Below are 16,536 nucleotides of genomic sequence, written 5' to 3'. Positions count from 1 at the left end.
CAATGAGCAACTCTAGACTCATTCAAACACCTTCCAACCCTAGCCACCAAACCCTAGCCTCATTCTTTCACATCATTTCCAAACTCTAGCATCTCATCCTAGACTCCAACCCCAGTCCATCTCTTCCCAATCTCGAAATCATCCTTAGCCACCACACAAAATACTAACTACACTTCACCATACCAACCCTAATCATCATCCAAGAGGCCCCAACATCAAGGGCAACCTTCAAGCCGTTCCACTTGGCATCAAACACCTATATTCATCACTTAGATCACCTGAACTCATCATCATTACCATTACGCCACTAAACACCATACCTTCATCAACCTATGAACTCATCATTACCATCATACATTGTCATTATTGTTCAAAGTCCAAGCAAGAGGACTAAGACAATCAGTCATCACAAGGAGAACCAAGACGAGGACAACCCAATGTTTAGGGACTAGATCGAGGTCCCTAACACAAAGGTCGTGCATGTCGTGCACGGGCCACCACGGGATATTACCCTGCAAAGACCATAAGGCTCATGGCTGCTAGTCGTGAGCCACTTCACCTTCTGGCAGCCACTATTGAGGCCGTCGGAAGTTTCTATCTCCGACCAGCTTGCCCCAGTCGCCAGGGGCAGAGCAGGGTGCTCCATACGACGTCTCTGCCATTTGATGGGCCCGCGACAACTAGCCGCAAGCCCGACACGCCTGCTGGAGGCCACTAAGTGGCTTGCTGGCAGTTTCTGGTGGCAACCATCCTCCTCCCCTAAGGGAAGGTAGCCCTGACGAATAAGTCGCGTGGTCAACCTGTGTGGGACAAGGGGCTTAGCCCAAAAACTATCATGGCACAATGGGCACTACGATGACAACTAGGTGGTCCGCTGACCACCTCTGTGACCGCCTCAGTGACCACCTCTTGTGGTGGCCGCGCGCAAAACACATCTACGAGTGCACGATTTTATGCACCTGAGATGATCTCGGATCATGCACGGTGGACAGTGGCGACAACCAACAGCCACAATGACCATCGGCATAATTTGCCACGACCATGACAGTCATCTCCTCAGCATCACTCACTAGCATGAAGACCCACCTGCCCGGTAACACATGCATGAACTCCTTAGCTCGGTAGCCACCTACACGGGGTTCCTCAGCTTGGCAAAGCTACACAGACAGAGGTAGCCATATGCACGAACTACTCAGTTCAGCAAACTACATGCACGGGTCCCTTAGCTCAAGGTGACCACATGCACGAACTACTCAGTTCGGCTACTACCTACACGGGGTTTCGGAAAAATACATGCATGGAGGCAACAACATGCACGGGCTCCTCAGTTCGGTAACCACCTATACAGACTTCCCTCAGCTTAGTTACTACAAGCATGGGAAACCTAGCTCTGTAATGTGCCTACACGGGGTTCCTTAGCTCGGTAACTACAAAATTCATGGGAAATCCACTGCTTGGTGATGCACCTACAAGGGCTACCCTCCACTCGGAAACACACCTGCACATGAAATACATTCACGGAGTTACCCACTTGCTCGGAAAACTACATGCACGGACTCCCCCAGCTTGGTAAATATATGCACGTATCCTTCAGCTCTGGAACAAAACGCACGGGCTCCTCAGTTCAAAAACTCAGCTCGGAATACCTGCACGGAGTCCCTCAACTCGGTAACTACAAGACAGGGATTCCCTCAGCTTGGTAAAATACATGCAGGAAAACCTACCTTCCCGGAATATCCACACATGCTCCTCAGCTCAGTAACCACCTACATGGGTTCCTCGACTTGGTAAAACTACACAGAGGTAGCCACATGCACGAACTACTCAGTTCGGTAACTACCTACTCGGATCCTTCAGCTTAGAAGTCACTAGACGACCTACTCAAACTCACCTTTATGGAAATCTATTGTTCGGAGATCACCGCATGGGAGCATAACATTGCACGGGTTCCCCAGTTCGAGGTAACCATACGCACAAACTACTTAGTTCAGCAACTACATATATGGACTCACTTGCACGTGAAACACTTACTCGGACTTCCCTCGGCTCGGAAACCATTGCACATGAAGCACATACTCAAAAATTATCGCACAACTACATCCGCCATGTACTGGAAGACACATCACTTGCGCATGAAGCCCATGGTGGACTAGACCAATCGCACAAACAAAATTGATAAAATTGCACAACTTGCATGAGACTTTTTTTTTCTACTCGGCTCGAATTTTCTACTAGGCTCAGATTTTCTACTCAGTTCGGCTTTTTCTGTTCGGTCAGTTTTCCTGCTCGACTCGACTATCCTGCTTGGCTCTGCTGTTCTGCTTTGCTCTGCTGCGCTATTCTGCTTTACACTACTGCGTAGGCAAGCACGGACTCTCCCTGACTAAATAATAACTCCAGGTTTGTTACCCTCAAAGTTCATGTAAATTTTGTTTCTCCTAACAAAGTTATTTCTATCATTGGAACAAACTGCCGGGAGTGAAAGGTCAAGAACCGCCCGACCTACCAGAAACAAGTCCAGTCTCTAGATCGGCCACGAAGTATAAAGCACAGGAACCGAGCCATGAGCTCTGACCTACTAACAACTATTCTCAATGCAGTCTAAATGACTTGCCGAGTTTCGTGCAAAAATAAGATGTGTTGGTGAGGGAGAAGGGCCCTTGGGCTCTGCCAACCTATAAGTGCCAATCCACGAAATATAATGCACAGGAATCGAGCCATGAGTCCTGACCTGCTAATAGCTATTCTTAACGCAGTCTAAATGACTTGCCGAGCTTCGGGCAAGAATCTCCATCGAACAGAATCTCCATCAAACAGAATCTCTATCGAACAGAATCTCCATCAAACAAAATCTCCATTGAATAGAATCTCCATCAAGCAAAATCTCCATCAGTGATAAAGTCTCCATCAAGCGGAATCTCCATCATAAAAATGAGTCACTAGACTCTCACGAGCTCCGTGCTCGTGCTATTATGCGGTCGAGTCCAACTCATGCACCATTCGAGCTTCGCTCTCGCACTATTATTCAGTCGAGTCTAATTCCTGCATCATTCGAGCTCGCACTATTATGTAGTTGAGTCCACTCCCACATCATTCGAGCTCTGCGGTCGCACTATTACGCGATCGCGTCCACTCCCGCACCATTCGAGCTCCGCACTCGCACTATTACACGATCGAGTCCATTTCCCACACCATTCGAGCTCCGCACTCGCACTTTATGCAATCGAGTCCACCTCCTCACCATTCGAGCTCCGCACTCGGGCTTACGCGGTCGAGTCCACCTCCCGCACCATTCGAGCTACGCACTATGGCTTACGTGGTCAAGTTCACCTCCCGCACTATTCGAGCTCCGCGCTCGGGCTTACGAGGTCGAGTCCACCTCCCGCACTATTCGAGCTCCGCGCTCGGGTTTTACACGGTCGAGTCCACCTCCCACACCATTCGAGCTCCGTGTTCGCGCTATTATAGGGTTGAGTCCAACTCCTGTACCATTCGAGCTCCACGCTCGCGCTATTACGCGATCGAGTCCAACTCCCGCACCATTCGAGCTCCGTGCTTGCATTGTTACGCGGTCGAGTCCAACTCCCGCACCATTCGAGCTCCGTGCTTGCGCTTTATGTGGTGGAGCCAATCTCTCACAACATTCGAGCTCCGCGCTCGCGCTTTATGCGAACGAGCCAATCTCCCACACCATTCAAGCTCTACGCTGGCGAGGCATTATTGGGCCCATTCCAATAATAAGGAATAGAAACTGAGGAAATAGGAGCATAAACAAAAAACTGAGGAAATAGGAGCAAAGAAAAATTGAGGAAATATGAACGAAAAAAATTGAGAAAATAGGAACGAAAAGAAACTTAGGAATAGAAAGAAAAGTTAAGGAAATAGGAGCACAATGAATTTTCTTTATAATTTCCAGCTCCAAAATGGTGCTAAAAATTAGCGGGGTTATGTGAAGAGGAAAAAATACCCATAGTCCATAAATTAGCCCAACCCATCAAGATATCATTAAAGGACAAAAAGGGGACAAGAGGGATATATGGGCTGTGAATGTCAAAGGGAGATAAGAATAGATCAAGGAGAGCAAGTCAGACATGCCAAGGGGACAAGTCATATCATGGCAGGGAGCTTCAGAGCATGCTAGAAAGAAAGTAGGCCAAGGAAGGAAGCTGACACATGTAACAAATGGGTACATATATAAATCATATGACTGATGAACAATAGACTAATGGACAACTTCTACTTCTCAGACGGACCGAGCTCTCCCTTAATCAGATATTCTTCTTCAAGCAGCCCCTCAAGGAATACATTTCCTTCAACAAGAAGAGTTCCAACCTTCTCTATACAGTGAGATATGACGATCCATGAGTGATTAAAAACAGATATATTATATTGGAGACTTCCCTTCCTAAACTCCCGTGGATGTAGGCATATTGTCGAACCATATAAATTTTAGTATCATCTCTTTTTACTTTCACATCACTTATTTTCCATTCACTACCATAGACGTACGAAACGCCACTGTACAGCAGCACCGAAATACTATCGGGAGCTCCAAAATATTCACATCATAATATTACCTACATGGATTTGTCCAGGCTTGCGAAACATAATATCAACATATATGACTCGTTAAACAACATGACAAGAAAGAATAGAATTAAAGTTTTGCATTTTCAAATATGGATACTGAATGGGTTAGATATGAGTTGACTAGGGCGATTATAAGTCAACTCATTCGACTGATTATAGATAAATGTTTTTTTTTAAATAAAATTATAAATATTATATATATATATATATATATATATATATATATATAGGGATGAACCTAGGATAGAGAGGAGTGCAAAGTTAGAAATTTTTGTATTTTGAAAAGAAAATGGGTATCATTAGTCCGAAAAATAGTTTATGATTTAGGGCAGGATTGAGATAAATTCTCATATTATATTATTTCATTTCATTTTATGTCATATTTAAAAATAAAAAATTATTAATTATTAAATAAAACAAAAAATTAAAAACAAAAACCCTAGCTTGAGAAATAGCACTTTCCTGAATATAAATTACAAATCGACACCGGTGTCTCGTGGGAATAGTAGATTGTTTAGTCCACCCACATACGAGTTTTCCTCATTCAATTGGAGTTTTGACGTTGTTTATATGTGGCTTGCCAAGCCCATTTTGCATTTCTGATAATGGCTCTCACGTTTAGAGTACCAAACGTCTCCGCCTTCCTTCTAAAATCCTCTCAATCCCCAGCATACCCATATCCTAAACGAGCGAAAATGTCCCTAAATGTCCGCTCCAATGCCTCTCTCTCTGCCTCAGCTGGAAGTACTAATAGAAGGCTTCCTATACTGCTCTTTGACATCATGGACACCCTTGTTCGCGATCCTTTTTACCACGACGTTCCTGCCTTCTTCGGGTACTCAAATCTACTCAATTTTCTCTTTGACCCCGTTTCCGGAGTCCGGTGATTCTTCTTCTTTGTTATTTGGTTGCTCAAACATTATGTTGTTTGCATTGTTCTTTGGGCTGAGAAATGGGATTTATACTAAACTCGGCTCTGTTTAATTAGTTTTATTTCTTTTCTTGGGATCCAAGATGGGGTCGGTCGGGTTTACTTTCGAAGACATGGTTATTGGGTGCAATGAACGCGTAATATTCTTGTAAAATAAGTTGAATTCATTACTTACGTAAAAAGGAATGTTTAATTCATACGAGTGAAGTTTACTGACCGAGTATCGTTAAGTTTTAGCTGCCCTTAAATGCACCAGGGAATTGTTTGAGGCTACATGCTTGAAGTGGAGATAAGCTTGAATATGTTTTCTGGGGAATGAAAGAAACTTTATTAGAAGTTTATAAAGAATTCAATTTCATCTGCTTGCCTGACATTAGACTTGTTATAAGAGGGACTTTAGCCATTTTCTACATTTCATGATGCTCATTGTCTTGTATTGATATCGTGTAATTCAGTTGTTGTAAATTGGCTATGGAGGCTAATGGAGTTTCAATTTCCATGGCCCCAAGCTCACTTCCGAGAAGTTCCTCCAGCCCCTACGGATTTAGCCAAAAACTTCTTATAGACCGTTATGTGCTTTAACGGATTTGTAGAACTACCACAAAATATCAGAGGGCCTCATAAAATGAAATGTTTGACAATTATCCCTCTAGTGGTAAGGCAAAAATAAGTGCATGAATTACTACAGAATAGTTTTGTGACTATAACAAGAATATGCATAACTGTTAATGGTAAGAGCAATGACATTAATCATGCATGGCAATAATCACAACCCAAATAATTTACTGGACTCATGGGTGCTGGGTATTACATGTTGTAACTCATTTGAGTTAAGATGCTAACAGACTCTTTATAGGCTTCTAAGAAGAACCTGACACATAATCGTTGTCCCACCCTAACTGAGGTTAAAAGCACTCTTTTCTCAGATAATTCTGTCTTCGATGAATTCTTCCAAAAGCTGTTGATTAATTTGTTTATACTATTACTAAGATAATCAGATTCAGATTTTATGCTCAGAATGTCATTGAAGGAACTTATAGAATGCAAGCACCCGACTGCATGGATTGAGTTTGAGAAGGGGATGATTGATGAGGTATGCTCATAACTGGTCATTGGTTTAGAAAAGTATGGTTTTTAAGATCTTCACTACCTCCGACACCCTTTATTAGTGATTTGTATAAAAATAAGACTCCCATTCTTTTTGAAATGATCTTTATACTTTTTTCTTGTTGTTGCATTTGTAGTAAGTTCTAAAGGAAAAGAAGCATACAGTAGGCTGTTTTGTGGGGTGGGGGGCAATAGGACAGTGTGCAATTAGGCTCTTCATATTGAAGATTTCTTGGAATTATAACCTATGTTCACACGCACTACAAATTTGGGTGATATATATATATTTTCATTTTTTAGCACATTTAATGTTCTCTTGGGTTTCTTTGATTGTGGCTTTAGATATAATCACAGAAAAACACTGCCTAATCTGCAACATCAAAGCACCGAAAAACTAGTTTTGTCAATACTTTCAATGCAGGTGAAGATGTCGAATTGGATCTAAGAACAGCACTAATGTATTAACATTTGGATAATAAATTCAAATATGAATCAGGAGTCCATGTAATATCATTTTTTCAGCTTTATGGAATAAGTTACTCAGACCCTTTATCTAACACGACATCTAATTGTGAGTTGATGTGGCCACTTAATTCTCTTCAGACTATATTTTTTTGATAAGTAATAAGAGAATTTTATTACCAAGTAAGTAGGCATAGCCTAAGTACACATGAAGTATACAAGAGAAAACACCAGCTAGAAACTAGAAAAGTCTAAAAACAAATCATGAAGATTATCTCCATTCAATATAAGAGCCTTAGCCCAAAAACACAAAGTATTAAAGAAAAACTCCCCAAGTTCTCCCATCGAGCTTTCTCTTCATACTATATTTATTTCCCTATCTCCACCATCTCAACCTAAGCAGTGCTTGTCAAGGTTCATCAAGGTACATTATAGCCATTTTTTGTCATTATGTGAGGAAATTGATCGTGTCTATTGAAGATGAAAAGAGAGAAAATTCAATATTTGATCTAGCTTTCATTATATCTTTAAATTTTTACTGCTGATGTATGCATAAATGTTACGTAAAGAGCTATTCTTTTTGCGTATTACCTACTTCCTTATGCTTAGTATTGTGATTCTTTTCCATATATTTCTTCAGGAGATTTTCCTGATATTTTTGTACGTATTCTCTCATTTTCTACGTACTTCATATAATCTTTATTACTACAAAATATAGGTGGAGCTTTCCAGAATATTTTTTAAAGATGGCAGATCTTTCGATTTAGAAGGTTGGTGAGAATATTTCTTTTCTTACTTTGCAGCAATCACCACTTTTGTTTTGATTTCATCGTTCTTTATTACAGATTTACAGTACTTATGTGACTAGAACAATGCTAAATATTTGGGGTGGTAGGGCAAGGGGTGGTTTACCAGTGATGCCACCTCAACTTTCAATATAATGTGTGGTACAAATTGTAAACTATATGTGGTTACACTTATTTATGAGTATTGAAAATTAAATACCGAACCTCATTGTATTTTGGTACACTTTCCTTGCCCCTCCATAAAATCTTGTGCATGTTGGAATTGATAGTTTTCTGGCCTCCTTAAAATCTTTTTGGCATGCAATTTGAAAATTTTATTGATAAATGTGAGACCTAAATACACAAGAAGACAAAACAATACCCTAAAGATGTGTAATTGAAGGTAGAAATCAAGTTGTCAAAAGAAGTACAATATAAACTCCCAAAAATAGTAGTCGAATCATAGGATAAGTTTAAAAATAACATGCTTGTTTGGGACTGACTTTTGTTGTTTTGTGTTTTTTGGTTTTTGAATTTTGAATGGGAAATGAAGACAAGGAGTTACATTTGGATGTATTGGTTTCCGTTTTTTATTTATTTATTGTTTAATATGTTTTCACCCATAAATTTTTTAGTTGTTTCACACTTTTCTAGAAACTGACAGTGGTACTCTCCAACTACCCCACTTATTATGAAATAGCACTTCTGTTTAGACTGTACCATGTAACCTGTTTTTCGCCATCTTAGTGTTCATACTTGAACAGAGAGTGCTATTTGTCATTTCCTTGTAGTTTGAATTACAATGTGTCAATTTTTGTAGAGGTTTAAAGCTAAAAACGTAAGTGTAAAACTCCTAATAGCTTGTGGGTAAAAAGTGTATCTAACTATTTAATGGTTTCAAGATAACCAGTTTTTCTTAAAATCATCAAGATGCCCAATAAAATCTTGGCATGTGTCCACTCCACTAGATCTACACAAAAACAAAAAAGAAAATCCCAAAAAATGCCTTGAGAGGGCCATTATGGTTCAAATTGTTTTTGGGTTTTTTTTGTTTTTTTTGGGGGGAGGATCCACCCTTCTACTCCTCTCGGGAATCCACCCTAGCGACAAGGTTCTCTACCCTCCCTTGCAATGGAAGCACAGAGGAAGGGGGAAAGGCTTAGCAATCAAGCCTGCATCCTTTTCCATTCAAATATATATACAAATATGTGTGTGTGTGTTTGTTATTATAATCTCGAAATGGTATGGTGATACAATTAGTATTGAAATATTTCGCACAACAGTGTGCTCCAATGATATTTTATAACTCTTCCCTTTACATAGTGGGAGTATGAAACGCTAGGGCATCATACAATTATCAATCAAACACTATATAATTTTGTTGCTTCGGAAAGCTGTTCAAGGAAATATTATTTGAGAGTCTTTTAGTTTGGTCATATAACAGTTAAAAACATGTCCTGAAAATATGCCTTAGTTTCTCAAATTGTTACCTATCAGAAAGATTTTTTTAATTGTTGGGATTGGGTAGGTCTTACGAAGTTGTCGTTTTACCAATGCATCCTTTGAAGGTCAACATGTTTGAATGAGCATGAATTTGCAAAAGTGTTTTCCACCCTTTGTTTCTGAGAAGAGTACCACATGCAATTCCCTTTTGAATTTGTCTCGGTTGAGAGGTGATTGTTGAATATGTATTGCTTCCCAGGTTATTGCAAGTTTTATGTATCATGAGATTTGCTTTTATGATTATCTCAATTGTTTTTTTCTTTTGTTATTGACTGTAACTTGATTGGAGGATCACCAAGCTCAGTTGGTTTGTGATTTTTCCTTGTCAACATGCTCTTTGAGCAGATTCTCATTGGGTGTGTGAATTTCTTAGACCCACTTAGGAGCAATCACATTTTTTATTATGTCAATAATTTAAAATGCATACTCCTAGAACATGCTGCATATTATTAACACTCTTGCTGATCTTGTGAAGGTCACGTTCATATGTTGTCGTAGGTCTGAAAAATTGTATGAGAAGGGGATATTCCTACATTGAAGGTGTTGAAGAATTGCTTCACACTTTAAAACAAAGCAAATATGAAATTCACGCTTTCACAAACTACCCAATCTGGTACGATAAGATTTTTATATAATGATTTTATATCCATTTTAAGAGGATACTCTTTTCAAGAAATCTTGTTTTGTAGGTACAAAATGATTGAGGACAAGTTAAAAGTTTCAAGATATTTGTCATGGACATTTTGTTCATGTATAAATGGTATGTGCAATGGTTTGGCTCTCTCTCTCTCTCTCTCTCTCTCTCTCTCTCCCGCGTGCGCACGCACAATGCACTCGTGTGTGTGTGTTGACTGTATGGCTGAATAATGCATGAGTATGTGTCTACATCCAATGCTATCTTGTTGAGTGAATTATTATTATTATTATTGTAAGTGTGATGATAGGCACACAACACTTTTCACGGCTATATTTTAAAATAGGAGTATTTTGGTAAAATGACGAAACTTTTATAATTGTTTTTAGGTTATTTTACAAAAACACCCTTCATTTAATTGTAAATAAAATTTTTCACTTATTGAGATGAAGGATTTTTGTTATCCTTTGAGGCTGATCTGGTTTAGTCCAAGACTCCAAAGCAAAAGATTTTCTCCGGTAGAATCGTAGATGTTCATATATGAAGAGAGCAGGACACCTACTACATGGACATTGCCATCACTTGTGAGAATGATCCTTTTTACCATATGTTTCAGGAAAGAGGAAGCCTGATCCTGATTTCTATTTGGATGTTTTGAGCCAGCTTGAAGTTAATTCGGAAAACTGTATCTTCATCGATGATAGGTTGTATTCTTAATATTTTTTTTAGTGTTGGACTGTTTTTGTGATGGGATGTCTACTTTTACATACATTTGGTGTGCTTTGGTTATTCTTGTCTCAATCTTTTGTATGATCAAAATCATGTAAAGGGATTGTGATGTTTTGGAGTTTGGGAACTAACTAGGATTATTATAGTTTGTCTGACTGATAGACCATCAAGGAGCAGTCGGGTATAAACTGTGTTAGTCTGGTCTCCTAGCTGAACCCATGGTAGGACATATCAAATTGCCATAGGATAGGAGATTTAATTTTGCACCAAATAGCGCAAGAAATTGATGTATACCACTAGTCTTATCCACAAGCCCTATATTCTGTTTCCTTGTTATGACCAATTGGAAAATGCAAATTTATATTTTATGGTATTCTTAATGCTTCCTGTCACAAGAGTCATTGTACAAAACCAGATTTGATTATTTTCTCAATTTCCATGATGGGTCCATCACAGGTTGAAAAATGTAGAAGCCGCTGCGGAAGTCGGCATTGTTGGTCTACATTTCAAGAACACAAATTTACTGCTTCAAGATCTCTCTTCGATGGGAATTGACATCTCAGTAGAAGAAAATCACCGTCAGGACTAGCCCAAGCTTGTAAAGGAACACACCTGATTTCTCAGTACTCATGATTCTAATAACTTGATTCGTTACATTAGTTTTGGTTTTTTATAGACTATATAGGGTACAGGTAATCTATGAAGAGATGAGAATAACGAGTAATTATACTTGTGAAATGATAGGATGCAAATCCTTCAATACATTCCTACCATCATTTACACGTCATGCAAAGAAATGTTATGCCTTTTCAAAAAATAAAAATGAAACAAATGACTTTCACTAAGGTAATTTCCCATCATAGGCTTTGGGTTCGCGACAAAATTTATATTTTCATGTTATACTTGAAAATGTTTTTCAAGACATGCGTTTGTAAAGTTTTCTTCATGTGAAAATGAAAATTTTATATAACATGCTCAAATGATGAAAATTGATTATGTCATTTAAGCAAGTATTCAATGTATTATATAAATGTTTCATGCTCAAAAAGACATTCATATTATGAATGTGACATTTATACATAAATCATAAATAAGTTATCAAAGTGTAACTTATTTTATGTGAGGCTGCATGGCAGCCGCAGATGTTGGCACTGGGCGGCCTTCCTTTGTTGACCTGGTGGGTGCCGTCTCTCAACCCATATCTGAGATGGTCCTTGTGCCCAGACCTCCGAAGATGGTGGAAGGAGAGGTTTATTTCCAGTTTTCTAAAGAGATTTCACAGTCAGCGGAGCCTTTCCGCTATTCTGTTGTGCTTAACTTCTTGAAGAACCAACCTTCATTGGATGCTGTGTGGGCATTCATTCATAGTCGTTGGGGCCTTACGGCCATTCCAGTAGTATCTTCCATGCGGTGACCTCGTAACGTCTTCGTACATATGGCTAATGAAGCTGGCTTTACCAAGGCATTGTCTCGGGAGGTTTGTGAGATTAATCGGATTTTTTACCGTGCTTTCAGATGGTCACTGGATTTTAATGAGGATGCAGAGCCTTCAAAGGTCCTGGTATGGGTTTCTTTGCCTGGTCTCCCTCCAAACTTTTATCAAGAAGCTTTCTTGAATATCCTTATGGTGCCTATTGGAACGTTCATTCGCTGTGATAATCTGACTCATTGCGCTACGAGAACGGATGGAGCATGATTATGTGTGGAAGTTGATGCTGCAAAACCCCATCTGACTCATTTTTGGATTGGGGTGCTGGGTTTGGCCTCGAGTAGAAAGCAAGAAATCATATATGAAACGCTCCCTGCATATTGTTCTTCTTGTAATATGCAGGGTCATAACTCGCGGACGTGTAATCCTGGAAAGGCTGGCAAGAATGGGACAAGATAAGTTGGTAAAAAAGGCCACTTCGAGACAAAGATACTGGTTGATGCTTAGGGGGTAGAGCAAAATGGTTCTGAGAATGTGGAAGTTCCCTCGTTTGTTGCTGTGAACAATACTGCTGTTGTTGAAAATTTTATGCGGCTGGATAGGGAAACAGAGAATGCCGGGGTGGAGAAGGTGACTGAAGTATCATTGACAGATCATGTGCAGCTGGTTTCTGACAAGGAAGATAATTCAGTGTAGTTGGTAGACTAGGTGGTGCAGTTGGTATCTGAGAAGGATGATCTCTCAGTGCAGATGTTTGAATTACTTCCTCCTGTGACAGATAATGTGCTGCCATTGGTACCTATTGCGGAACAGAGGCTACAAAGGAATTGATGATAAATGTTGATGACCCAGATTATGCTGGGAATGTTACGGGCGCGTGTCGAGTGGTGCTTTCTATGGATGTGAATAAAAATATGCTTGCGGCACGGATTGTGGACGTGAATCAACTAGTGTAGAATCAACCAGTGCAGAATATTATGAACGTGAATGTTCTAATAGTAGTGCAAAATCAACCAATGGTGGAAGAGGAATCTGATGAGGAAGTTGATGAAGAAATCTTGATGGAAGAGAATTGTTCTTCGGAACCGGAACCAGAATAGCATCCAGAAGTGTTTTCACAGGATAAAGAGTATTTTACAGAATCTGAGGTGAATGAAGGTAAAAAGAGCTATAAAAAAAAGATGTTTATTAAAATGCGTAATTCTTCTCGGGTTCTTTCCCGAAACTCGAATATTACTAAATGATTGATTCCATCTTGGTATGGAATATTAGAGGGGTTGAGACCTCTAGAAATAGATTAAAGACGTCGGTGGGAAGATATAAACCGAAAATTGTTGCTCTATTAGAACCTTTTCAAAATTTAGAGGGTGCTAGTAAATTGGCAAGATGTCTAAATTTTGATAAGGTGATTTCAAATGAAGTGGAAGGGGGAAAAATATGGATTTTTTGGAGTAGTAGTCATAAGGTACAAGTTGTCAGGATGGGAATGTAATTTATTTCAGTTGTTGTAGAGAATGGTGCGGAGAAGTTTTTGATACACATGATTTATGCCAAATGTTCTTGGGTGGAAAGGCGATATCTGTGGGAAGATCTTAGCATTAATAATTTGGGCTTAGAGCCTTGTGTAGTTGTAGGGGATTTTAATATTATCCTGAATGATTCGGAAAGGAGAAGAGGAAGACCTCGGCTGAATGTTGCTATGGATGATTTTAATGATTCGATTCATCAAGGGGGGGCTTATGGATATGGCTATGAAAGGGAGTATTTACACTTGGTGTAATGGGCAGTCGAGTTTGGCCCGTTCATGGGCACGGCTTGATCGCGCTCTAATGGATAGTTCTTTCATTAATTTGTTCCCTAATGCTATTTGCTCTTATCTGTCGAGGTCTACTTCGGATCATGCCCCCATGTTCATTGATTTCAAAAAAGATCCTTTTTCATATGGGCCATCTCCATTTTGTTTTCAACAAATGTGGGTGGATCATCATGGTTTCCTAGATTATGTTCGAGCTGCTTGGAGTTTACAGGTGGAAGGTTCTCCGTTACTGAGTTTGAGTAGGAAATTAAAACAAACAAAGGTGATGCTTCGGGAATGGAATAAAAGAGTATTTGGCCGCACTATGAGGCGTATTGATGCCCTTGAAAAATAGGTTGAGGTAATTGAGCAACAGCTTCAAAAGAATTGGGAAAATTTGGAGAGAGAACTACATGAGGCAGTCTTGGATCTGGCTAGTTGGAGGCGTTGGGAAGAGATGAGATTGGCACAAATGGCTAAGCTAAAATGGAAGTTGGAGGGCGATTGCAATTTAAAATTTTTTCATGCTTGTCTTGCTAATAAGAGAAGGAAAAGAGTGCAGGAAATGAGATCGAATGGGATGGTTCATGAGAGCCCGGAAAGCTTACACCAAGGGGTGGTGGAGTTTTTTCAAAATTCATTTCGAGGAGAGCCACCCATCGAACAAGCTAGTCTGGAAGGGCTCATTGATCCAGTCATTCTAAAGGAGGAAAATGTCTCTTTGCTTCGGCTGCCTACTTTAGAGGGAGTGTTTGAGGCCTTATGATCCAATCCAAATCATAGTACTCCGGGTCCTGAAGGATTTGGATCGGGTTTTTATAAAAGCAGTTGGGAGGTGGTTAAGGTTGATTTCTGGAAGGCAGTATTGGAATTCTTTATGATTAAGGAGCTTCCTAAATTTTTCACGGCCTCATACTTGGTTCTTATACCAAAGATGGAGTCGCCAACATGTTTTGATAAGTTTCGTCCTATCAGTCTTGGTTCCGTGTTTTATAAAATTTGCTCCAAGATTATTGTCTCTCGATTAACAAGTATATTATCTCGCTTGATTTCTTCGGAGCAAAGAGCCTTTATTCTTGGTAGGAGTATTTTTGAGAACATTAGCCTCACTCAGGAGTTGGTGCATTCTATTAATAAAAGGATACATGGTGGTAATATTATGCTAAAAGTGGATATGGCAAAAGCTTATGATCGGGTGGACTGGGGGTTTTTGATATTGGTATTACAAAGGTTTGGTTTTTCCTCTCAATTTTTTGATTTGATTTATTCATGTATTTCTAACCCTTGGTATTTGGTCATAATGAATGGTACCATTAAGGGTTTCTTTTTAGGTGGTCGAGGTCTTCGTCAAGGTGATCCTCTGTCTCCTTATTTGTTTATCATTCAACAAGAGGTCCTATCCTGTTTGATCCATACGAGTGTGCGAGAGAATCAGTTTGGACTTTTCTCTCAGGCCCTAGGTACGCCTATTATCTCTCACTTGATGTATGCTGATGATGTCATGGTATTTTCTAATGGAAGTCAAAGGTCGGTGCGGGTTCTTCAACAAATTCTGATTCAATATGAGAGGTGGTCAGGACAAACTATTAATGTTCAGAAATTTGCTTTGTATTGTTCTAATAAAATTCCAAATAGGCGCAAGCAGTGGCTTTTACATCAGACTGGCTTTATGGAAGGGATTTTCCCTTTCAAATACCTAGGAGTGCCGATAATTCGAGGGCGATTGAAACAGGCTCATTTAGAAGATATGGTGAATAAAGTGAGGCAAAAGATCAGTGGCTGGAAGATGAGGCTTCTTTCTTCGGGAGGAAAACTTGTCCTTTTGAGGCATGTTATATCGAGTATGACTATCCATCTTCTTGTTGTTTTATGGGTTCCTCAAGTTACTACTGCCCAGATTCAAAGATTGATGAGCTCATTCTTTTGGGGAGAAGCTGATGGGCAAGATAAAAGGAAATGGTTGGCCTGGAATATGATTTGTAATCCTGTGGAAGAAGGAGGACTTAGTATACGAAGTCTTCAAGACATTCAGAAAGCCTTGCATATGCGCTTTGCTTGGAACTTATTCAAGGTAATTCTTTATGGTCTAATTTTTTCAAAGCCAAATATGTTGGAATGCGGCCGTGGTCTCTTATAGAAACTAATAAAGGATCTAGATTTTGGAGAATGGTTGCTAATTGTATTCCGTTGTTGTTAAATAATTCCAAATGGAAGCTTAGAGAGGGAGAGATTTTGTTTTGGTATGACAAATGGAGGGATACTGGTCCACTGATTAATGATATGCCTGTTGTGGGTTCACCCCTTTTGAAAGTTAAAGATTGAAGGTTGTCGAATAGTTGGGATGTTGAGTTGTTGGAGAATTTAGTAGGGCAAGATGAGGTGGATGAAATTGTAACTGCTTTAGCTGGGTCGAATAATGGGAAGGATGTTCTAATTTGGACTCCTATGGATACAGGTAGTTTCTCTACAAAATTTGCATGGAATTGTATTCGTATTAGAGGTAATCCTATGGATTGGCATGCATAGATTTGGCATAATAGTCTTCCCTTAAAAATGTCTATCCATTTTTGG

General features: G+C 39.6%; 1 protein-coding gene across 1 annotated transcript; it reads left to right on the top strand.

Moving 5' to 3' along the window:
* Window positions 1-5,094: 5,094 nt before the first annotated feature.
* LOC108991326 (flavin mononucleotide hydrolase 1, chloroplatic) lies at window positions 5,095-11,559 on the top strand. Its single transcript, XM_018965511.2, has 7 exons — window positions 5,095-5,425; window positions 6,539-6,614; window positions 7,809-7,860; window positions 9,877-9,991; window positions 10,068-10,138; window positions 10,629-10,716; window positions 11,198-11,559. The coding sequence occupies exons 1-7, from the start codon at window positions 5,196-5,198 to the stop codon at window positions 11,328-11,330; spliced, it is 765 nt and encodes a 254-aa protein (XP_018821056.1). The 5' UTR covers window positions 5,095-5,195; the 3' UTR covers window positions 11,331-11,559.
* The last annotated feature ends 4,977 nt before the right edge of the window (window positions 11,560-16,536 follow it).

This window comes from Juglans regia, chromosome 8 (assembly GCF_001411555.2).
Source record: "Juglans regia cultivar Chandler chromosome 8, Walnut 2.0, whole genome shotgun sequence".
In the NCBI taxonomy this organism is placed as follows: domain Eukaryota; kingdom Viridiplantae; phylum Streptophyta; class Magnoliopsida; order Fagales; family Juglandaceae; genus Juglans; species Juglans regia.
This window is presented reverse-complemented; position numbering and strand designations above follow the sequence as displayed.

Coding starts and splice junctions, on each gene's coding strand:
- LOC108991326 (XM_018965511.2), top strand. CDS start 5,196: ATGGCTCTCACGTTTAGAGTACCAAACGTCTCCGCCTTCCTTCTAAAA. Junction 9,992..10,067: donor TTCACAAACTACCCAATCTG/GTACGATAAGAT, acceptor CTTGTTTTGTAG/GTACAAAATGATTGAGGACA. Junction 10,717..11,197: donor TGTATCTTCATCGATGATAG/GTTGTATTCTTA, acceptor GGTCCATCACAG/GTTGAAAAATGTAGAAGCCG.